The 25835-nt window shown below is 35.8% G+C and overlaps 1 protein-coding gene across 6 annotated transcripts in view; it reads right to left on the bottom strand.

Annotated features, from left to right (window-relative positions):
• AGMO (alkylglycerol monooxygenase) overlaps positions 1 to 25835 on the bottom strand; it is a 193691-nt gene that overhangs the window by 50013 nt on the left and 117843 nt on the right. For 2 of the 6 annotated variants that reach the window (XM_074892213.1, XM_074892202.1), the window contains exon 13: positions 10004 to 10088. The exons of 1 other annotated variant lie outside the window; for it this stretch is intronic. In XM_074892213.1, coding sequence (XP_074748314.1) covers positions 10004 to 10088 — 85 coding nt within the window. Of the gene's footprint in view, positions 1 to 5055; positions 5113 to 5470; positions 5575 to 10003; positions 10089 to 22522; positions 22903 to 25835 lie in introns of those variants that run through there. 3 more of the 6 variants (XM_074892224.1, XM_074892191.1, XR_012631931.1) reach the window with 2 other exon arrangements.

Genomic DNA, 25835 nt, shown 5'->3' with positions numbered 1-25835 from the left:
ACAGACTTCTTGATAATGCCAATTAATTGATTCTCATATGATTTAGTTCTTACTGCTTATAGTATGTCATTCAAGATTAAGTTCAAAATCAGATGGTAATAGGGCTCCTCTGAATATTTTATTTAGTTTACCCTATATTTTTAACTTATGGATAATGTTAGAAAAGAAAACAAAAAATAAAAAATTAATTACCTGAAAAGGTTTGGAACACATGAAAATCTGCTGCCTTTGCTCAAGGATACTAGAAAAATATTCAATGTGATACCAAATCTTTATAAAAGTCTGCATTTCCATTTTGAGTCAATTTTACTTATAAGACTTGACATGACCAACCTGATACTGTTAAAAATCATATCCAGCATCTTGGCTGCTTAATACTTTATTTTATTTGCTATGTGGTTTTCTGTGAGCAACTGGCAAAATCCAGTCTTGGTAATAAGTCTTGGTAATAATGCAAAATTGTAATTATCATGACTTTTTGGGGAAAAAAAAATTAAGCAGTACCTAGCTTGTCCTTTAAGCTTTTTTACTACTATATAATTTCTAGATACAGAAAGTGTAAACACAGTAAGAGGGAATGGGCCTCTGTATTTGGTTCTTGCTTTTGGGGGTAACACAATGAGAACATCAAAACATAATTTGACAACTGGGGTCACAGGGACCATGAAATACTACCTCATGGTGATTGGGATAGGAAGAAGGACTAAAAAAGAAATAAAACCAATGAACTTCACTTCAACAATGAAGCTTTCAATAAACTTACAGAATTGGTTGTAAGTTTTCAAGGAAAACTTATCTAAGGTGAAAAGGAGTTAAGGAGAGTTCATGGTACCTTGAAAAAAAAAAATTAAGGAAGTAAATGTTAAAAAAACCCCAACACACCAGCACAGCAAAACAAAAAACCCCTCCTTACAATGAAAGAAAATTAAGATATAAGTTGCCCCAAATCATGAACTTTTCCTGATTCCAAACACAAGATGGAATGCACAGGAAATATTTGAAACATACTGTAACAGAAGGTCAAATAAACTATTTATAAACAGATATATATGTATAAAGAAGTCCTCACAAACACATATGTAAAGCATAACAACTAACATAGTTGTATGAAAAACAAACTGAACATATCCACATTGGATAGGACAGGAGATAGCAAATATGATTCAGGCTTAGTAATTTTTTAAATTCTAAGAACAATTAAATACTCACAGAAAGTCTTTGGAATAGGTTAGAAACACATCTGCCAGGACGTCTGTTAGGAAGTGTTATTGACCCTGTCATGGGGAAGGCAGAAGGACTGGAGGCTTTTTTTGCAATTCTTGCAGCCCTACAGTTCAGTGTCCATTTCTATAAATTCTATCAGTTTTGCGTGGTCTTCTGTGCCCTTCAGAGCCCAATCCATCTCCTCATTTATCCTGTTTCTATGATCCTGTGGCTCTCCACCATACTCCCCTAAGTACTACATTAAGGGTGGACTAGTCCATCTCCTCAGTAACTGATATCCCTGTTGGTATGGTAGGGAAAGAACTGGGCACAGGATGTGAGGATGTGGTTATACTGCAGTCTGGGGCTGGACAGAACTGCAAGAGGGAAGGAAAACAAGGAGGGAGTTGAGTTTCTGTGTTGAGTGTGCGTAAGGGTAAAAAGCACACAAATGCATGTGAAATGCATTCACCGGTGTAGTATCACTGCTCATGAAAGGTCAATGCACGATGCCCACCGAACAGTCTTTTCCTTTTTAAATATCTGATCAAAGGTTTCATTAAAAGTTGGATTTCTGCTAGAATAACTATGTCACACTGCTGTAGAGTATGTGAAGGTTTTTTGAATTATTATTTTCCTGAAGGAAATGCTTGTTGCAGTTTGTAAAAAGTCATCAATAAATAAAGAGCTTGCCCACAAGCACAAAGGCCATGTGCTACCTGAGGAAACTCAAATGTACTAGTTCAGACATCAAAGCAATTTAGCACTGACCATGCCATGTTAGCATGACATTCCACCAAGACAATAAACCTTGCATTTTGTTGTGTTTTGTGTACCTGAGGTTTTGCTTAGTTTTAAATCCTTTTCAGAAAAAAAATGGGTTGATTGCCAAACAATGGAGTTTTAAACAGCCGAGGGTTCTTGGTCTGTGGGAACTCTTTCATTAAAAGGCAAGTAATGAAGGGCCAAAAAACTCCAATGATTTTTGTAATGTTTCTTATTTTGTTTACTATTTGCAATGCATTTTAGGTGTCCTTGAATCCCTAGGAGTGCAGTTGGCTAAAATAGCAATTCATTTCTTGATTAATGCAGAAAACAGTGTGAGGCTAGAGGGCAGTCCCAAAGTTCCATGTATATCCCTGATCCTACCTTTCATCTGCTGTGCACAGTGGTGGCCCTAATGCATTTTAGCCAAGGAAGACAGCCAAGGCTGAAACTGCCAAGTCTCCCTGTGATAAAGCTACTAAACAGCCTAAACTCTGTCTAGCCCTGGAGCAGCAGGGCCCTGGAAGCCAGCAGAATTTCTTGTCTTGTCTCTCATTCCCTTACTCTGAGCTCTCTGAGAGACATGGAAAGTGTCTCAAGACAATCAGACACATAAAGATTTTGGACAGCAGTCACAGAATCATTACTGTCACTATTTCCTAAACCATTTGCAGCTTCGCAACACTCCTATAGTATCTATAACTCCACTTAAGTATGTGCAGACTCACAAAAGTTTCTTTTATATGGCTGTTATGGTTGACTTTAGGAAAAGACTTTCATAATCTAATAATCTGAAGACCCTTCCAATAACAATATCATAGCTTCTAACTCCATATGAAAGCTTCTTATAAGTAACATACACAATTTGTCTGAAGTACTTTAAATATCTATATTCAACTGTATACCTACCATGAACTTTACTGTAAACATGCTAGTAAATGAAAATTCACATTTCTGTCTGAAAAGTAGGCTGTTTAGGTACAAATGGTAAAAGGTAGTAATAAGTTTTAATGTTTTTCTTTAACTTATTTATGATTTCTCACTATTCTTGTATGGTTTAAAAAGCTTTTGGGGTACAATCATATACAATCCTTATTCAAATCAGCAACGCATTTTGTACTATTGTACAATAGCTACATCTGTCCATTATTTGCCAGTTGTGCTGTGTTACTGTGCAAATTAGACAATCAATTTCTTAAAGAAATGAGGCGCTTTTTCTGAATCAGTCAGTAGTTTCAAGCTTCTTTTTGTTTAAGTGTGATCACTGATGGCTGGTCTGTATTGAATACCATCACTTTTCACAGAACACAAATTACCATATTACCAGCTATCTACTAGGAATTAATCATACCATCCTTGACTGCAAACACATAAAACCAAAATGGCAAAGTTTCATGGAAAATTGATATTTAGAGTTCAAATAAAAAGCAGCCTACAGTCCTCTAAATTCAGGTTAGTTCTTCTTTCTTAGTTGTGCGTTGGTAAAAAAATAATTATCAGATATTGTGCACCAGAATTTGAATTAGATTTAACATCACACATCTTAAATTTTCAAATCCTTCTCGCTCAAGAAATCCCTGAACCAGCCACAGCTTCTATATATACAAAAACCTGTTATGGATTTTTTTTCCATGAACTCTTCTAGTCTCTTAAGCCTTTGTGAACTTTTTGTTTTTACAGAATCTTGTGAGAAGTTCCAAGGCCAAAACCACATTTTGTCATCAACCACATCCTTTTGCCTTTTTTTTTTTTTTTTTTGGTTTTGCATTCTCCACATGACATATTAGCTTCAGTTGATGGTAAGCAGTCTACTAGTTTTTCATTTGTCTTTCCATGCAAACAGTGCATTACATGCTGCATGAACGAAGCAGAGGTCCATTGTGGAAACTGGCAATGCAAACATATATAAACTGCATAACCAAATATTTCTCATTGCCACATGAGCTAACACATGTTCTTCAGCTGTGGATTCCCTATAACTTCTTCCTCAGCTGTGGATTCCCTATAACTTGAGAGGTTTGTAAAGTGACTTTTTAAGTGGAAAAGTTTGAGAATTTGATGGGGAAAAAAAACCAACACAATGATTTTTAAAATATTAACAATTACAATGCACCAAATAATACTACAGGGCTTTTTCTTTTTCAATTTACAATAATAGTCACATTTTGCATCTCTGAAGACTAGAGAACATTCCCCAGTAGACAAATATGCTATTAATATGTTACATCTCTGGCTGATTTATTCTCATTTCTGTTATTTTTTATGTCCTATCACTAAACCCAAGCACATGGTTCAGTCTGTATGTCTATGCACCTGTCAGCAGATCGGTTACAGTTGATTAAGGGTGTATTCAGAGAGTCTCGGTATTTCAATATTCTGTTTACTAGGGTGTTTTTAAGAAGCAAACCTAATATATTAAGATAAATGCTGAACTTCATTGCTGTCTAAATTTATTATTCTATCTTTATTGAACATACTGCAGCTGATAGCTATAGCACACAGCAGCTCTTCAAGAGTAAAGGTGAATTTTAATTTATTTTTTTACTGTTATTTTTTAAACACAAAAATGACATGCATGTAGGGCAATCCTTTTAAAAATCTAAAAGTATGACTCAAAAAGCCCAAATCAATAATGCAATGACATTTTAATACTTAAGAATAGTTCCTCTTGAACAGCTCAAGACAAGATCAATATATTCATAAAAATAATGCTGCTGGACAGATGAGCCAGCACTCAGTGGGTATTCAATAAGAAAGGAGTGATGTCTAGCAGATTAGGGATTAGACAGAGCAGTAACAAGAAAAATCGTTAACAATCATGAGACAAAATAACATAGGCAAATTAGTACATAAATTACTCATTATTAGTTCACCTGGAGATAAAAAAAAAAAGAGAGTAGCTGGTGATTTCAGGCTCACTTCAAACAAAATTTTCTTTTCATTTGCAAGACCCTGAACAAATATTTAAATTTTACTGAATATTTTTCAAGGATTTAGCTTTCTCAATCATAATATTGGCAAAACAAACCTATAGTGCCAAACAATATATCAAGAGACATCATAAGTGGCAGCAATTTTTGAACCCACCTCTATTTCTGTATTTTTGATAGACAAAACCAAACTCAAAAGACTTCAGAAGAAAGTCTGGAGGCAAGAAAAAGGATGAATGATTATTTATCTGGCTTATTATGAGACAAATACTAATTAATTTTTTAATGTATTTCCTACGATACATATTATATACTATAGTATTTGATATACAGCATGTTTGTGCAGGTGTGTTACTATATATGTTCAATAAATATACACTTTAAAAAAATTTTTATATATATGTGAATACATAAATATTCATACCATTTCTAAGTTTATGTCTGTGTTCTCTTACTTTCTCCATTTGTCTCTTTAAAAACGTGGACAAAAGTGGAATTTCATGACAGATAACATTCTTTGGTGTTCATTTCAGTAGGGAGTAAATAGCCATGAATGACCTTCTTGTCTTTACCTTTGATTTTTAAAACGTTTCTTGGTGCTTTAACAAATGGTTCACCACACTTCAACTGAAGGGGAAGAAGATGTCAGTGACTTGATGGATGCTTTTTACTACAACTACAAGTAGAAAGGAGACATTTAGCACCATGTATTCTCATGATTTGTTTTATAATCCTATTGAATATGTACAGTTGAATTGCTAGAATATATCGCTAAGAATGTTGTTAATTCTGTGGGAAATCTCTAAGATTAAATTTTGTGAGAACACACATAGCATTTTCCCTGAAAAGTTTATAATGAAGCAAATCTGTGAAGATTTTGCTCCTAAATCTTTATTGGAATTTGCTCTTAGTCTTGGAAACAAGAATGTCTCAAAGTTTTGTGACAATGTTGAGAGTACGTATTATGTTGCAACATTCAAATAACTTCACAACATCAATAACAACAGTAAAACAGTTATTGACAGAAAAAGCTTTCTATAAAGAACTGTCATTAAAGTTGGATGCACTAAATTAAAAAAAAAAATCAGGTTTATAATAATGACATAAGCTAATGACTACAAGACACATAACATTTTGGGAGTGGGAAAGAGGGGCTTGACTTGCTGTGGAAGGACCCTCTGGCAGTTGGGAGGCATTTCCTTTACGATAGATCCAAGCTTAATTTATTTTTTAATCCACTGTTGGTTCCCACATCCTTTTGCAACTAGCACAAGCTAATGGGAGATGACAGACAGATTTATATACGTCACTTGGGGCCGGCTCCAATAAAAGACTGATGCCTTAAATTAGATGCCACTACACCAAACTATACTCAACAGTCCCTCTCAAAGATGTCTATGCAATTTTTTGTCTTTTTGAGCTGAAACTAATCTGTTGTTATGTCTTTTGGTATCAGTACCTTTGAAATTTGTCATCTTTCTAGAAGGTAACTCAGGAATTTCCAGAAAAAAACAAGACACAGGACTTCTGTAAAAGTGATATGTTATTAGAATAAAAGATTGAGCCTTACTGTATTGTCAAACTAGTATTAGTATGCAGAGTACATAAAAAGGACTGCCAGCATGGCCAAACGCACAAGTGGAAACTGACCCATATTACTTTCCTATACAAGGAGTGTTACATGCTCCGCTTCATTCCCTGCTTTTCTTACCAAAAAAGTCTTTGCACAGGTGCTTTCTGCCCTCTTTGTAACTTGTTTAGTCAGTTCTATCTACGCAAGCCAAGTGCAAACAGGTATGAATGGTAGCAAACCACAACGGTGACAATGGCTACACGCAGTTCACCAAGAGAGACCATCAGGTACCATCATATGTAAGTAGCAGCTATGATGCTTTCACATTTGCATTCTGTTCTCAGTTCACAGGACACATTACAAGTCTGCAACCCAGTCTAAATGCAGAATTTAAGCTATTCTAACACAGAGTCTAGCAGTTTCAAAGAAGGCCCCATTTCCAGAGGTAAAATTACCCATTTTTACTGCTATATTGCCAAAGCAAGATAAGCACATACTATATACATCTCGATTTTGACCTCACCCTTTTACATTCAGGAATACTCCTTCACCACCCTTTGCACTCTGCTGTTGGTGGAAAGCAAAGAAGACATTATCTTATCTTGCCCTTCTGTGCTCTCCACTTTCTCCTTTCAACTCATCTCACAAGCACTATGATTTCACTGTTCATTTCCTGTTGGACTATAAACATTGTCTTTCTCTTGGCATATGTTTCATACTTTTTTTTTTGTTGTTGTTTCCTTTGCTGGCTTGTTCTACAGCTCCCCACCCTTTTGTATTTGTCTCTTAATTGTGGCTAGCCTGAAAATTATTTGGATAAAACAAGTCACTTCCAAAAAAAGTTTTTTTTTTTTCCCCCTGAATACCCACTCTCCACTGACTTTCCCCTCTTTTTCACCCTTCCAAGCTAGGTTTACTAAAGTTCAGCCAACCCTTCCGTTTCATTCAGTAGATTATTTCTTTTTAAATAATTGCATTGTAGGAGTATTATCATGTCAGTTCTCAGCTAAGTGGTCTAAGTAGAGGCAAATTCATTAATTATTCTATTTTACCTTTTCAGTTTGACAATCTATTTCAATCTTTCCAGCGTGGACATAAACAGCATACTTTTAGATTACAGAAATATTTTCCAAATTCTCCCACATTAACACAGAAATTTGTACTTTCAATATATAGGATGTCCTAACCATTACAGTATCAAAACCATTATAATTCATTTTTTACTTGGTAAATTAATTTGCTAACCTGAAGTTCTGAATTTCCAATCTATAAAACAAATGGTGGCATAGAGATTTAGAGATAAAATAAGTGGGGAAAAATACCATTTGCTCTCCAAAAAATTATATTTTCCACTTTGATCAGGAAAGCAAAAGGCATAAGACCTTTGTCTCCATGGCCTCACTGTAACTTTAATTCAATGGGATTCCAAGGAATATGGGAAGAGTTATTAATCCCCCAAGGCCTGTAAACTGGCTATTTTTCCCTTCTTCAGCCTCTCCTGTAGGCGGGGTTCTTCATTTTCTAAAATCCTCTTAAGAGCTGAGGCAGTGGAATTTTAGACTTCAGATTTAATAAAGGAACTCTTTTCCCTTGGGTATGCAGCACTGGGAAGAGGTATAAGAAAAGTTCAAACCCAAAATGAATAGAATCATTTCACATTTTTTTTTATTATTATCAAGTTCAGGTGACTAGAAAACACTGGCAGTTAAGTCAATAACATGGCATCAATACAAAAATAAGCGTATTTCAGATATTGAGGTGTATACTAGCTCACTAATGAGATTTTAATTTAAAATGACAATTTACTTCCATACCGCCAAAGGGTATTGAAAAGATTTATTTATATACCTAATGAACCATAATGTAGAGAGTTGTATAGGAGTATATTACTCTGTGGAGCTTCTATGAGTTTCGCATCCCTATTTAATTTTTACTCTAATGAATGGTAATTAATTCTAGTCATTTACTTTGACAGCTTTCTGTCAGGCAGCCAGGTGTAATCTACAGAATACACAGAAAAGCTACAACACTGAGATTCATATCACTCTACATGTAAAACATTAAAGCAGAAAACATTAAAAACCTATCTGATTTATGATTGAAAAGACAACAATATGGAGTGTTTTTTTCCATGGACTTATGCCTAGATTAAACTGATTTGGACACATAAATAGCAGGGGCTTTATTAGGCAGATCCAAGAAAATGCAATGCTTTAAGAGGCTCAAGTTCAGTGGCCATGGTTCTGTGCTTGAAGTTAGCTGTACATGTAAAATTGCAAGTACATTTAATTAAAAAAAGTAGAAAAATTCTTATTTGGCTATCTAGCTGTCTATTAAGTACTAGGTTTTCAGTATACAATTTTCATTCCTTAATATGTCTAGTAGCTATACCAATTATGCCTCAAAGGAACTTGCAAAGCATCTCTATACCTTACTGTGACATTTCACTCTGAAGAAGACTCAGTAAATGTATACAGCTGCATTATTTCCGCTTCAGAAAATCTGGTCTAATTTATATGATCATGGTCCAACTCCCTACTCAAAGCTTCTATCAGATGGCTCCATCAGGGCAGGAAGCTTGAACTTGTCTCAGTGGTGATGTAAAATTTTTCAGTCTGGGAACGCTGATTTAAACACCTCTGCTTGAGGCCACAATTCTAAGCATGAAAGGTCTGTGCCCCTGGGCTGTTATCTATGACTTTTTTCTGTCCTCCCAACATAAATTCAGCCATAGACTCCCCTCCTAGCTGCTAGTTTCCATTTCTAATCTCACACATTCAAGGGTTTCATTATAACAATGATTTCTACTACTATTTGAATGATTCCTTGGTGATTTCCAGGACAAAGTGCACTGTGTACCTGCTTTCAGGGCCTCTCAGCCACAGCAAAACATCTGCTGCATGGCCGAGGACAGTGCCCTCACAGAAGTCACAGATCCCTCCTTGCAAATTCTTAACGTATCTTTGGCTGAAAATCATCTACTAAACCATAACTGCCTATTAACATGTAATTCAGCAATTCATTTTGGGTAGCCTTGTCAGTGTACTATTTTACCACAGTCAACTTCTGCAGCTGAAATGAAGATCAGGGTTTCAATAAGTGAAGGATTACAAACAAGCCTTAAACTGTCTTTTTTTCTCATGAGCTTATAACCGATAATGACCAAGAGCTTACAGATAAGAGAGACAACTGTGAGGTATGCTTGTAGGACATGCCTTAGACCAGCAGCCATCTAAATGTTTCTTTTTGGCTAGCCCTCACACACACTGGTTCTTGTCTTTCAGGAGCCCTGAAAGTAGCAGATACTAAGAAAGGATTTAAGGGAGACATTAGTAAAAAAGTAACATAAGAAATCAGTTCAATGAAAGAAAGGAGTAACCAGATAGAATGAACACTTAAACAATCAGGCACCAACCTCCCTGATGAAACAGGAGGTGATGGGAGACTAACTCCGTGCAGTCAGGAGCATGGTGTACAAGAGTAAGCATTTGCATGGAAGATCTGAAGATTAAGACAAGAAGTTTGAACTCACTAGGATTGAAGTTGGTGGAAGTTCAAGAAAAGAGCGGGATGATCACAAGTTATCTGGCAGGCATTATTATGTCGCAGTTCGTTCCCTTTGGGGAAAAAAAGAATATTTCAGAATCTCTTTTTGAACTGGATTGGCAACTCTGGTTGTGGGACCACAAGTATGAAGGGCACGTCAAGCTAATGATAAGAGTGGGTTTTTTCCTCTCACATTCTCCCTTCAACCTTCTAAAACATAAGTCTATCAATACTACAGGAAATTAATACTGATTTATATACACTTTCCAGTTGAAATCATCTGCTGAATATGCGTGGTTACAAACAACCTTGGTTTTAATATATTACATTTGTAGGGGTAGTTTTCATTATGACACATCTCAGTCCAGATTCACTACAGCTGGTTAGACACAGTCTACCTAAAGATGGAGCAGATAAATATGCTTCGTGAGGCAGGGAAGATTCTTGTTAGAAATTATTAAAGCAGAAATGACTATAAGCATTAATGCAACTCCTAAGATAACAAAAAATTATCTCCCTGGGTATTTACACTCCACTCCTGAAACAACTGGGAATTATCCAGGACCAGCCAGGGTCAGAATCTAGGTTCTACTGACTTTAAGCACTATGCGGTCTCTAAGATCAGTTAAATTTAGTTTATATCTGAATTTGGAAATAACGGAGGCTAGGGGAATTTCACTTTCAGAGTTCTTGTCAGACTTGGCCCACTTAATCCTTTAATTGGATGTTGAACTTTATGAATGTAAAACCAGAAACTGTTCATGTTTCTCATATAGGAACATATGGGAAAAATAATGTGTATAAAATTGATAAAAATTGGGGGACATAGCTTTAGAAAATACTTTTAAAGTAAAGAAAAGTTTTCACAATGAGTTTTGTTCTTTTTTTTAGTAGAAAATAGAATCCAGAAATATTTAGCTATATTATTTTATGCTAACATGGATGATACAGCTGACAATACCTAATGAGTTTCCCAATATTTATTTCAAAGTACTGCTTTACAGCTTGAAATGAATACCAGTGCTGGCAGGTGTCAAGACTCAATAGCAATTTACTCTCAGAGTAATGATGCAAATTACACACTTGATTTCTACAAAGAAAAGAACAGCAGTAAAATATGTAGTGACAGTACTATGAAGTTTGAAAGTGTGACGGATCGGCTTCCTGATATATCTGGTTTACCCAGCACAACAAAATCTTTGTGACTAGCACTGAATGCAGAGCATACTTAAATTTAGCTACGGGATTGAACATTGTAATAGCTTAAAAGATCACTATGTTTCTTCCTATTTCCAGAGTCTAAATATTTTTTCTGATTCAGCATTTCTGTACATTCTTTTTACTAAATTGAATGCTGAATAGGAAATCTTCCAACTCCAGCACAAGTTCACTCACTCCCAAAAAGACACAACAGAAATCAATAAAATAGGTAATTCCTAGTTATTTTATAGCAATGTTGAGAGACAGTTAAAGACTTATTTGAGTAAAAACTAGTATAAAAGTTAGAAGATTGCACCATTAATATATTTTTAATATAAAACAAGAATTTGGATTTTTATTTGAAAAGTAATTATATAAATACTTGCTCTGAAAAATTAGCAAGTATATAAGTTACTTGAAATTTGTAAAAGTGTGCTACTAACCCTAAACAAAAACAGAAAAGACAGAAGTAATAAAATTGAAATCCCATGGCAACTAGGGAAGATCAGTAAGTGAATTCAGACATATAAAATCTTCTCCACAGACAGAGAGAATTTTCAGCATTTCAGACCAGTAAGGTAACTGCCTTGTGTAAAGGCTCAGGTTAGTGGAAAGGAAAATATAGACTACAATCCAGTAAAGATTTAAAACACATGCTTAGCTTCATGCACCTAAATAGTCCCATTAACGTGAAGTTAAGCATGTGTGCATGTCTTTGTAGGATCATACTCAAGTGATATCCCTTTGATGAATGTTTCTTCCTGTGTTAGCAGGGAACGGTGTTTGATCAGGCCAGCATGGGGTTAAGCGCCCTTTATCTTTCACCTCTCCACTTAGAGGACCCTACTATGTTGGTGGGGATGAGGATGAGAGAAGCAGCATCCAGCCCTAAAGGTATACAGTTCAAATTCTGGTTATTTTAAGAAGAGAAGCCTCTAACACAGCTGAAACTGAAGGTCTAACTGTAGGATGTATATCCTGCAAGTTCCTGAGCTGCTTTTGGTTGCCAACAAATTCCTGATCAAAATGTTTTAGATTTTTTTTTTCATAAATTATATCTAGTGATTAATATGGAAGTAGCTCTGCTGATTTCCAGATTAACCTTTTTGTGCTAAGGATATACTGAACATTTTATTTCATGTTCCCTTCCACCTATAAGAGGCCCATTTGTGTATATACCCAGACAATTTTTTTGCAGTTTGGATCTTAATTGCAACAGCAGTGATTGCAAAATAGCTGCATAATATATCACACTGAACAACTGTGAGCCTAAACTGAGCTCTAATTATACGTTCCTGGCTTAAAGCGTCTTCAGGCGTTCACTACAGTAAGACTAGGACAACCGTCTCCGAGAGAGAGATGGGAGAAGTGTGCCACAACAGACAATAAAGTTTTTGTGCAGAATAAAACCGAGAACACAGGGAACTGCATTTCTTCAACAGTGTAACTTCTAATTGCTTAAGGCCTTTCATAGTGTAATTCTAGAGACTCTTTACAAACACAGTAATCATACCTAATAAATGCATTATAATGTGGGCATTCTTGGATGCATTTTCCATTCAGTTAAACAAACACAAAGAAAGATTCTGTCACTGGCCTAAGCAGTCACTAACCTAGCAATAGGCAGGAATGGATCCTCCAAGTTCCTATTCTCATTTTAGTAGTTAGAGAGGTTGGATTTTTTCCCACAATTTTTATTGAAAATATATTTTATTATGCTTCTTCCAAACAGAAGTTTATAACTGCATATAACTGCTGCACTATGGACTGCCCTAGAAAGACACGTAACTTGACTGTATAGGCCACAAGGACGTAACCGCACATGCTTCCTAAAATGAAAAAGAATTCAAAACACATGAAGTATATCAGGAGAGAATATAAAAGAGAATTTAACAAAAGGAATCCACCCTAGATCTTTTGGTGAAGAAAAGCAACTGAGGATTATTAATGGCCACAAATATTCAGTGGCTGTGAAAAATGTTGTCAAAACCTAAACTGATCCAGAATAGAAACAGAATAGAAAGCTGAGAAGTTCTGTGAAAAAAAAATATTTCTTATTCTTTTTCCCTAAATGCTGTTTTAATATTCCATATATTGTTCTAACAAAAAGTGGATTTGGATGTATTTAAATAAGGAATTGTATTAAAACTAACAACTGACTCATTATACGTCACTTAAGTTGTAGCATCCCTGAATTACAGTTTGTGATGGCTTTGCATATTCCTAACTTCACAGCTAACACGCCTTCCAGTTTTTATTATTACCTCGTTATTCCCATTCTTCCTTTATGATGTTATGGTGACTAAAAAATATGTGACTAGAAAATAGCAGCCTTTCATACTTCAATCCCCTGACTTCCCCTGGGGGAGTGGATTACTGCATCATAATACTGGTATCTGTTAGTTAATGCTGTGGGCTTCACTCAACTTCAAAGCAGAGATATTAAAGGCTCGTTTTCCACTACAAGGCAGGTGTATTTTTATTAGCTCTTTTTCAAAATTGCTATGACTTCACTTGTGGATATCCCGCCAACAGCCATTATTGAAAGCTGGACTATAATTGCTAAGGAACATGCAATGTCTGAAGCACTAAACCAGCGTTACTGCAATCCTCCAACAATTGACTGAAACCAAGTGTTACATCATTAAAGCTGAATTACAACACACCCATGGCGTGCTTTCCATGTGTGCTATTTTAAACAATAGTAGAGAAAAACCTGGCTATAAATTCACAGATCCCCAATTTGTTCAAAATTCATGAACAATGAGGGCTGTCTGACAGGCTCTGTTGGCTCTATTTTAGTCAGAAATGTCACGCACCATAATTAAATGTCTGTTTGGCTTTTACTGGAGATGGAAATGCTAGCTTTAGTTATAAATTTAAACAACCTGTCACAAGGGGAGACTCCACATTTGTATGGTTTAGGAAAGTTTAGCAATTGTAATTGCTCCAGGAAAGACAAATAAACTAATGGAAACTGTTCTATTTCTTAATTGGCTTTGCATTGGAAAAAAATAAGCTAGTGTGGTTATGGTATAGCTTTCATCTGGTTTGGACTGAGTTCTTTGCTTTGGTAGATAAAGTTAGTGCATCAGTACTTTCCATTGCCGTTACTTAATTCTCACACAGAAATTAACTGAAGACTACAGTAATCACATCTTCTAGATTAAGAGAAGATGCCATTGACAAGTGGCAACAAAATACCATCAGCCTTCCAGAAAAATGTTTAGTTCAATTGAGCGCAGTTCGCCCTGATGTTGTCCAAGTGGAAATATTTTGCCGTCACACTGGTATGCAGAGGCTATTATAGTTTAAGCAAATCCTGCAATTTTTCTACTCAGCTTCAGAAATTTTACAGTGCCCAGATTCCAGTGGAAAATATTTGATCACTCATATGCTTGGATAGAAATTTGTCACCTGGAATAGAAATCAGGGTAAACCTGCCAGCATCCTTATGCAGACAGGCTCTGCAAATATATACTAGGTAAGATCTCTGCCAAATAACTTGCGTCTGGCCAATACCACCTTTCAAATAGTCTGTGAATACCAGTTGCCAATAAAGATTCATTATACCATGTATAGGTAAATATTATTTTAGCTTTTGCATCTACAGTTTTAAGCTTACACAGTAGCAATTCATTTGCTCTCCACATATTACCTGTCTGCAAGTTTCTGTGCAGTAGCCAATCACAATATTCACACTTCTCACTAGCACCTAAACAATATTCTTCTTTTACTTAAAATAGATCACTGTCAGATGCAAACATTTCCAAGTTATGTTTTTCACTAACACACAAAGTACGTACTGTGGCTATTTTAAATAGCAATATCACATGCAAAACTTCAGACTAGATGTTATAATCATCTAAGTCTTTTCCTGATGTGCTGCTTTTCAAGAAGCTAATCATTTCAGCTGGATTCTATAATCTGTTTAAATATAAGTCAATGAAAATGTTCACAAATTAATGCAAAAAAATAATATTATCTCTATATTTCTTGTAGCAAAACTTTAGAGCCATTCCCTCAGCAATGGTAGATCCTCCAGAATAGTCCCAAATCATGCACTGGGTTACAGTTGTTAAAAAGATAAACTGTTTCAGAAGGGAGTGTATACCACTTTCACCATAAATGTTTGCTTATACATCTCATTCTCTCTTGTTTAGAAAAACCCCACCAATTCAGATTATCTCACTTCAGAATGCTATTTACTTTTTCAAAATTGCACCAAACTTGCTGATATGAAACTTCTTAAGCAGTTGTTGCATTGATTTAATTTTCACTTTAATTTTACCAGTATTTTCACCTATTAGAACTATGTGAGAACACTTCAGTGAATAGCTATTAACGTTTGATTCTTAGAAACATGTGAGAGCAACACCATTTAGCAGTATTTTTTTTCCATAACATTTTCCAATTTACCTGACAAATCAGGCTGCTTTCTCTCCTCCATACTTTCCTTCTACTGCATCCTTTCACACAACTTCATCGCTTTATTTTTCCCTCACCTCTTCCCATCATAAAGTCTTCCAGTGTCCTTATGTCTCACTATCACTTCATTTATTTGAAGCTCTCTCCTGAAATCTTTCTTTGTTGTTGCTCATATATTATTTCAGATTTTCTATGGGGTTTGTTCTTTCCTCCTTTCTGGAAATGTTTGTAAATATTGAGGTTTATTTTAGAGGGTCCTTCTTCATATGAAGAGAGCTAATAAACAACGTTTTGCTCAGATTAAAGGCAGGGTGCACCAGCCAGGACAGCTAATGGCAAAGATTTAATTCCTTTTTAGCACCCTGATCTCTGATTCTTCAGGCTATTGATCTGTCACAAGCATTTTTTCTGAATTATCAACACTACCTCAATTTATTCCTGCTTTTGCAGAAGACACTGGTGGCTGAACAATTGCTATATCACAGATGAATCCTCACTCTCTGACAATAGTAAAGGTCTTTTGTAGTATTAGAGCACTCTATTGCAGCATGACTAGGGATCACATTTGGTCCCAGTTGCCAGAAAATTTCATTTTCATGTGCTCAAAAAAAAAAATAATCTCGCCATCATGAACTCAGCAAGGATAAATCTATTCATCTGTTGTATATTTTGACATTTTTCTTTAAATAAAAGATCTTTCTATCATTTTTTCTTTAACTGAAAAGATCTATTGTGTAGATCTTGTATAAATAGTTTATGTCATTATGTAGGGCTCAGCAGGTACATCAAGTTTTTATGCCATTATGTACAGCTGATACACCAAGGTTTTGTACAAGGTCTGTCCTTGTTCTGCTTTTGTACTCCTCTAGATATTATTACCCCCAGCACAAATTCTACCATCTCTACACAGATCCCACTCTTCTGCAAGTCTTGTTCCCCTTCCCCCCAGCCAACTAAATTTCAGCCTTCCCAATATTATTGTGTGTCTGATTGTCATCTTAAATTTAAATTATTTATTTTCTGTTTCCAAATAAACTTTGCCTCCTTCTTTCCCTATAATTCTAGATATCATCATCACTGTTTATATATCATCTTTGATTCCCATCTCTCCTGAGACTTCCCCACATCCACATATGCACATTCTTTCCTAACAACATACCTGAGCTAATTAGTCTTATTCATTCATGAATCTGGGATTCTCATCCAGGCCCTTGTCTTCTCATATCTCCGATACAGTAATTATCTTTGCCAAAACCTTTACACCTCACTGATGTCCACCCAGAATGCTAATGAAATAAATATCTTAGACTGTCCTTTGGCTATGTCATTCCTCTATGTACATTTCCTTTGTCTCTCTTTTGAAAAGTAAGCTAATTTTCAACATTTTAAGGATCTTTTCAGCATATCTCTCTGTTCCCTGAGCTAATTCCATTAGCCTCCATTATTACACACTCAATTTTCAGAAATACTTTGTGATTTCTCCTCCAATGGTCCTAATGCTTGTCCATATGCACCGACTCCCTTTTATCCCATGTTTACATTGTATGTGCCTGGGAACAGGACTATCATTTTGTTCTGGGACTTGACAGTACCTTGAACAACTGTTAGAATACCTGGATGCCAACTAGTTTGACCTCAGAGTTAGTAAAGGAAACATCTACTCTTAAGCAGCACATCGCAAACAGTGATTGCAGTGATTAAATATTTTGCTACTTGCAGTCCAGCCTCTCATTAGAGCATTAAAATACTGATTTGCCACTGTAGAGTGAATGGACAGCAAGGTGCTTCAGGACCTCTTTAATACAGCAAAGGTCAAAAACACCCAAATGTTAACAATGAGATCCCTAAAAAATTAACTAACAGTTGAAAACTATTTTCCTCTCTAAATATTTTGAATATCTTAAAATTTTCACACTTAGAAAGCATTTTTTTAAACCAGATTGTCCAGAAGAATATTTCAGAAATGTTTTTCTTTGCATGTAATAATACCTGTAAGGTGAATATAATTGTTTGTGTTAATGGAGGGATTTATTTACATTGATGACTCCAGTTTTTCTCAATTAACAGTGAGAGCAAAACAAAACAGGAAAGCAAGTCACTAAACTACCCAATTTCATCTAATAACAAGGCAATCTATCCTTCTGTTCAGCAACATACTTCAAAGTGCATATTCAACCAGAATTTTTCAATTTTTTAGCTCCCATTAAAATAAAACAATGAGGTGTTTCATGTAACGCTAAGTGTTATTTTAAAGCTAAGCAGTATGAAAATGCTGGATGAGAATGAGCTCCAGAGATCTGGCATTCCTTGAAAATTACTGTACATGAATAGTTACACATGCATAATTATATAATTACACTTGATGGCAGCAATAGCACATAGAGAAGACTATTAATAGCACGTAAAATCTGCAGAAATCTCATGAAGACGAATATCCTCCACAAGTATGAAAAGGTGGCACTTGGTGCAGAACATATTTTAGTTTTACATTTCAGCATGACAATTACCATGAAAGAAAGGATCAAAGTCAAATGGCACAGCTGGCAGCTTGAGAATAATTTAAGAGGTGTACTGGCAATAGCGTTTTGGTTTCAGTAAGATGGACTGCATTAACCGTAATAGGGAAACGATGGTGGAGAAAACTCATACAGCATTCTTGCCTGGCGTTAGTACATTAGTTGAATCTGCAGTTTTGATGACTTCATACAAATTTTAAGGGAGAAAACTTCTGCTAATGAATATGAACAACAGTAATGTCTCCTCCACAGTTTGGGACAAAACAACAATTAGGCTTAAATCACTGATTCAGGAACTCATGACCACTGGGGAAAATAAGATTAGCATGTGCCTATATAATATCCAACCATGGTTCCTTGACCTTGTCCCCAAACTACAAAGAGATAATCTGTCTGCAAGGACATGACTAAATACTTTAGAAATCAGAGCAGCTGGGCTGGAAGGATGTAATATAAGATATGCAGATAATGCTGTATAAACCCAAGGCTCTTCTCTCGTTTCCCACTCTCCCTGCAAAGTTTGAATTTTACAGTACTGCAGGGGTGGGATCAGAGAAGTAACTTCTTATCATTCATTCCCTTTACAAAGAAAGTAATAAAAGAAGTTTGGGAGAATGTACAGATCCTCCCTACTTTCCATCCTTACCCTCACTCTCCCCCAGAGCATTACAGCTGTGCCCTGCATGGACAGTAGAGGGTTTGTCATGTCTGCCTTGCCCCCGCCCCTCACACCATTTCCTTCCACTTTTAACCAGGCTAATATTTGAATATGCATACTCTGTCCAACAAAGAGTAATAATGCATTTGATAATACACTTGACAGTCACCGATTTCCATATCCTTTCCCCAAAGAAGACTCATCCTTGGACTGAAGGCAAAAGTGTGACCTGTCTTAGCTGAGTTTTCCTTCAAACAGACAGACATTCAGCAGAAGACCTACCTTTATTTGTTTTGAAAAGTATTAAGCATAGCTTCAGTTTCTTAGCAATTAAGCTAACAAGATGGTTCCCTTTCAACCACAATTTTCCAAAGGTGATTTGCATTCTGAAGACTCTAAGCCAAGAGGCAAACATTTGTCCACACACGAACAGTTCTGAAAATCAGAATCTCCGCCGCCAAATGTATTATGGGTTCTCTGAAATTGCTGGCATATATGCCCAAATATGCACACTCTAACACATGCAGATTTTACAGTTGTAATATGCTTTTGTGCAGAGTTTAATAGTACGGATTACTGCACATTACAAAGCAAAATAAAATCATGAAGATTATGTAATTTGATCTCCACAAAGATCAAAATAAAACAGCAGAGGATGTAAAGTAGTTGGTTGGGCAGATTTTATGTGGACTGTCCAGGAAAAGTGGACCAGTTTTGCTTGCATGCTGCTTTCACAGCTATTATTTTTGTTAGTTTTGTAATCTGATGCTTTTGATTTTTATTTGATGCTAATAAATTCTGAAAGCCACAGAGTTTACAAAGCCAAAAAAATAAACCTGGATCCACTAAAGATCCCGTTTTCCTCTATCTTAACTCTCTACTAGCCAGCATTGGAACTGTCAGTTTTACATCACTGGAACAAGCAGATTTGATTCATCTAGTGGATTGAGACTTTTTATAAGAACTTGGCAGAAATTAGTAAACACTTAGAAGGTGATAAATAGCTCAGTAAGATACTCAAAAACATCAAGTTAAGATGGCATCAATTTATATAAAAATTAAGGCTATAAAATTATATTTGTTCTATCACTGTTCTTAATCAGAGTAACACTGTATAAATTGACATCACAGTGGGAAATAAAGTTATACAAGAATATACCATGCTATTATTTAAATTTATTTCTTGTTCTTTGATATAATTCATTGATAGCTACGCACTACATATACACATAAAACAGACCTTTTTTCCCCCCACATAGATGAACCCAGCTGTCCTTCAAGCAATGAAAGGATTTTCTAAGATCTTCATGGAGCCTCTACTGAGAATTTCTTACTCTAGAATTATCTGTTTCAAGTGAGCTAGCTTTGAGTAATGTATAATGACAGAAAAAAAAAAAAAATCAGGGTGTTAAAAGGCTGATGTGAATCAGGTGCTAATATTCTACCAGTATCAGGGGCTGTGTTAAAACTTGACAGCATTTGCTTTTTTTTTTAAATATCCAGTTTCCCTCTGCTAATGGAAAGCTTCTTACTTACAACAGCAAGAGCCTCATATAGCCACTCAGACAAAACACTTGCTAATCTTCCTCTGCTCTTAGAAGTAGAGATGGGATGATTTTATCAAACAATTTATTTATTGAAATGTGTCATGTCAAGATTAATGAATTTACAGCAAGTTGAAGACTTTTGATTTTATTTTAAATGGAGAAGTTTGAATGTTTCTGTTTCAGGCAATACTTTCTTCTGGCATTTCACTGTTCTTATTTTATAATAAGAATCATAATCATAAAGTGAAATAAAAATGTATTAGTCCAAGTAAAATGAAGCATTCTAACTGCTTATCTCCAACCTCCCACTTGTTTGTGTTTGTCGTTCATTTTGCAAAAGAATTGAAAAGACTTCCAGTTTCTTGAACCTCAAATTATTCTGTAGGTCTTATTTTGATTTGGTTAGTGAACAAGAAAATAAAGTTTTCCTAGATCTCTCTATTATTTGAGTCAACAGGGCAAAGCACATTGAGCAATGGCAGTTTGAGATTCCAGCAGAGTTGTGAGTTTACTGACCAATTCAAATATTCAGCACATTGATAGGACAAAGTATGTTCACTACTGTGTAGTTACCAACAGAGGGCCATAAAATGGTATGAACAATTCTGTCTAGAGCAAATAGATTTAATCAGAAATCTTGGCCTAGGATGCAAACACAATTGCTAAAACTGGTTAGAACTGGGGTTTTTTTTGGAAATTCCCCATGAGTATTTTTTTTCTTTTTATATTTTAAGTTTTTTAATTAATTCCTCTGTGTAAGTTCTCATATTAATTCTCTCCATTTCCTTTTAGTATCTTTTACTTTTTCACATATAGGAAAAAAAAGCAAAAGTAATAAAAGGGAAGAGAAAGGAATACACAGAGAAAGGAAAGTTAAAAACTGTATCCTTTTATTTAGAAAAGTCTCAAATATTTTTCAGTGCTTTTTAAAAGCAATGCAAAAGCATACGTTGGGTTTTTTTTCAGCCAACTGTACATTTTAGGCTTCTGTCCAGAAGGCATGACAAATTCTAGCCAGTTGTACCTTAATTCTTAAAATTTATGAAGCTCTTCTCAGTTGTTGGTATCTTGGTAACACATTTTTGGGTCCAATTTACAAGTCTGACAGTTGAAGTCCTGCTTTTTACATGTTTTATGGTCTGGTGATGTATTTTAATAAGCCTCAGATAACCCCAAAAGCTAATTACCATCCATACATGTAGTATGGAGGATACATGTGTAATGGATTTGGTTTAGGCCAACACTTTCATTAAAAGTGAAGACAGTCCACAAGATACTAGAATTAGACTCCTAAATGCATCTGGTACTGTGCTAGAATGTACTCAGCTGAAGATAATGGAGAACTTAAAAAAATATGTATACTTTAAAAAAAGTGAGTTTTCTAAACAAGGAAGCTGTTTAATAGGCTTCACTTGAAAATCAAGAATAAAAAATGACCAGGAATTTAACTAGGATGATGGCAGCTCTATTAACTGCTTACATAGTGCACAGAAGTGGGGTAGGCCCTTTTATGTATGCACAAAGGCAGGTATCTGTCCTACAATGTTACAATTTAACTAGCCTGTTCTCAGACAAAGGAAAGTTGAGATAAGTATTGAGACATGTAGATACAAAACAATGCAGTTAATGGCCAGATTCTGCTTCTTAACATCCTGCTTAACAGCCACTTGTTTCCTAATATCTGACCGTTCTTTGTAGCCAACTTACATGAAGCCAACAAAAAGAGAAACAAATATTATCTAGAGATTTATAGTCATATGCAGATGTGCAATGAATTCAGGTAATAGCTAAGGACAAAATATAGCATCCTTTTTTCCATAAAATCTAAAGTGTTCAAACTAAAACCAGGCATTTTCAACTGTGTATTAGCTTCCAATCAGTAAAATAAACAACCTATTTCAGGCATTCCATGGGCTTCACATTAAGATAAACCAAACAAATTCTGTCAGGACAGATGTGATCACTCCCAGACTCTATAGGTGGTTGCTGCATTATTTTGCCTTAGTTTCAAGTGATAACTAGAGCTTTACATGCACTTTTTTCCCCATAACACCTATTTCCAACTTTTAAACATACAGCATTTTGCGTGTTCTGCATTTGGGAATCAGTTGTTAAACACAGCATTTCCTAAACTTCTTTCATCAGGCAATTTTTATTTGGCATTGGAAGAAGAAGGAAATTTTAAAACATTCTTTGTCTTGCATAATACCCAAATATAAAAATAAATATAGCATTGTTGCTTTCTCTATATTACCTGACTCTAAACATCATAGAAAACAGAACTCCTACAAAGGAATGATATAACAAGGCAGTAATAAAGAAAATAAATCACAGCACAGATAATGACTTGATTTTATCTTACTGATCTATTGCCCACTTTAGACAAAAGGCACTGGCTGGTTAGAATTTAGCATGCAATTGCCCAGATGTCATGAACTAGTTTTCAGTCTCTGTGGTTATTTCAGGTGCTGCTAGTAGAAAAACAGAGGCTTGACTTTTACTGTGCTTTTCTTTCTTTGTTGTTCATAAGAAGCTTCTGAAAAAAAAAAAACATTCTGAGTAAAAGATTTTTTTTTTTTCAATCATCAATTCTAATAAAATATATTACAGAATATTTTGAGTTAACTTCTGCTTTCCTAAATACAGGTATTGATTTGGCTTTCCAATGGCCTATGTCACAGCCCGATTCTTTCGGTCATATACAGACATTCTGTTCCAGAAATGCAAAGTTTTCACAGCTGCCATGTTCTGCTCACTGTTACAGAAGTGGGAAGAGACATTTATGGGAAGAAGAATCTTGTACCTCCATTTCCCTTGCAAGACATATAAATTGAGTAAACCTGGACTGCATGTCTTTTTTACATTTGTGTTTTCTCTATTTAAATCTTGTGAGACAAAAATATCCAAAATGTTTTAAATACAAGGTGACCACAAAGAACCAGCCTAGTATCTGCCAAACCCAGATTTATTCCACATCAGAAATAGCTAGCTATATTAAAGCTGTCATCTCCTAAAAGCTAATGTCTGTCATGTTGAGGATAAAATTCAAACTAAGCCATCTGCCTTCATGGTCTTGGCAACACAGGTACAGCTCTCCTCTCTAAGATTAGGACAATTCCCACCTGCCAGTTGCAATAGTTTTGATCACAGACTATCTGCTTTTGAAAAGAAGTCTACTAATTTTACATATCAGGTTGTCCTAATAAACACACACATGCAGGTGAGCTTGGTTACAGACAGCTATAGGCCACAAAGCGCACACATGCACCAGCTGTGCATGGGTGGGGCTGGAAGCCTCCTTGCTCTGGGGTGTCCAGCACGGCTGTGGGACACAGTCTGATGGATGCAGAAAGTATCTTCTGCTTTTCCCCACACCGCATGTGTGGATGGGAAATTTCAGCAAGTAAGCCCGTGTCTTTCATTCAGGACGCAGCACTCACTCATCCTACCCTTGCCTTTGACTCAGAGATTGCAGTGTGCTTTACGCTATACCTTTAAATCAACCTTGAACGTAAAAAGTGTAAGAGTGTGAAGTGATCAGTAAGCACTGGCTCTGTCAAGCATAGGAAACACAAGTCTGCTCCAACGGCCTTTGCATCTCTCCTACAGAATCCAAACAGCGCGGGGTCTGTCTGTACGCCTGCCTTTCACTCCAGGGTACACCAGCGCTGCTTGTGTTGTGATGCAGAGGTGCCTCTGTGCTTACACAGATGACTAATACTGTAAACAAGGGATCTTCTGAGAGCTCCTTCACTGGAAGTACTTTTTTAAACTCTTTAAAGAGAGAAGAAAAAAAAAAAAAATTACTCTACAGATTAGTTTTCCTAACAGTACTACCTCTGCAGGAAAAATCCAGGTATGAAACGAATATATGCATTTGTGCATTTAAAAAAAAAAAAAAAAAAAGTCAGTTAATACTCTAGTACTGGAACTGCAATTAGACAGAAACATCTACCCATGTGGAGTATCTTAGTTGTCACCAGGGATTAATATTGGTGAAGCAATTCACTGCTATGGAGATTTCCATTATTATCCATATGTTATTATGATGTAGAAAAGAATGCAGTTTGATGGGGTTTGTAGCGTTACTAGCTTTTAGAAAAATTATGCTTTATGAACCAAACCAGTCTGCAATGCAAATTAGTAACAACATGTGTGAAATGGCACAGTTTCCTTTTCACTAAGACACCTTCAGATGTGTAACTGAACATTACTAATTTCATTTGGCATGGTTGTTACCTTTAAAATGCAAATGTTGCATACAGATATAAGTCAATCACTAACTGCTTTGGGCTAAAAAGGGTCAGAAAATGAGCTTTACAACCATCAGTGTGAGTGCTGACAGAAAAAAACCACAAAATTTCAGAAAGTATATGTAAATATGTATTTTCTATCTTCAGACTATCACCTTTGCTTCATCTTTGACTGCATGCTTCTGATTTCTATTAAGCATGACTACCTCCTTGTCTTGTCAAGCAATTAAAGTGACAAAAGTAATAGCAGATGCCTCTTTCACAGTTAAAACTACAGCAAGCAGACCATAGCTTGCATTTTATTGCAACCACTCTACACAGCCTAATAATGGCAAGGTAATTGAAAAGATCCTGATAATAAACCACCAGTTTACTTTTTTTAGACAAAATAAATATATAACCCAATTCAGGCTTCATTTTAACAACACATTAGATGGTTTCCAACTTGTCTTGATTTTTGTTTTATTTTATGATTGTAAATAAACCCTGGAAAATTCCTTCCCCCATTTTACCACCTGAAACTGCAGCTGTTGGCTGACACTATCAAAGCCTCGCAATTCCGAACTCACGTGCAAATCTCATCAAGTGCAGACACTTCTAATTGATTCCAGAAGTTTTTCTTTTGCTAAGATCAGCGGGCAGAAGAAGAATAATGAGCAGCTTTTAAGCAGAGGGGGAGGGTGTTGAGCTCAGGGAGTGGAGATTTTAAAAGCTCCAGCTTGGCTGCTCCACCAGAAATGCGGAGCAATTTTACGGTCAATTGGCCAGAGCATCTGGAACTATACATCATAGTCTTTAGTTGATGGTGGTGAAGCCGACTCTCAAACTGGCTAAGTCTAAAATCAGTAATGACTATGCTGTCACACCTAAGTGGAAACTAACTTAATCTACTGCCAGATTTTACTGTGACTTTTTCTAAGGGACATTATTCCCCTTAGGGCAGTTGTCAAGAATATTAAAAGTCCAGTCCCTGGGATACACTGCATGGTATAGCAGACTTTTCTGAATGAAGCTAACATAGAAAATACAGATTACAACTCGTGTTTGTTTAATTCCATGTGTGTTGACAAGGCTTTTTATCATAAGGTAGTAGAGTTTCCTTCCATCCCCAGCTTCACTTCTAAAACACATTTAAAATACGCCAGCCAATCTAGTTAGGGCACAGAGACTGCATAAATGCTAAGGTCATAAATCACAGCACAGGGCATGGAGCTTT

This window comes from Strix uralensis, chromosome 1 (genome assembly GCF_047716275.1).
Source record: "Strix uralensis isolate ZFMK-TIS-50842 chromosome 1, bStrUra1, whole genome shotgun sequence".
Lineage (NCBI taxonomy): Eukaryota > Metazoa > Chordata > Aves > Strigiformes > Strigidae > Strix > Strix uralensis.
The sequence above is the reverse complement of the archived record's forward strand: the minus strand, read 5'-3'. Positions and strand labels throughout refer to the sequence as shown.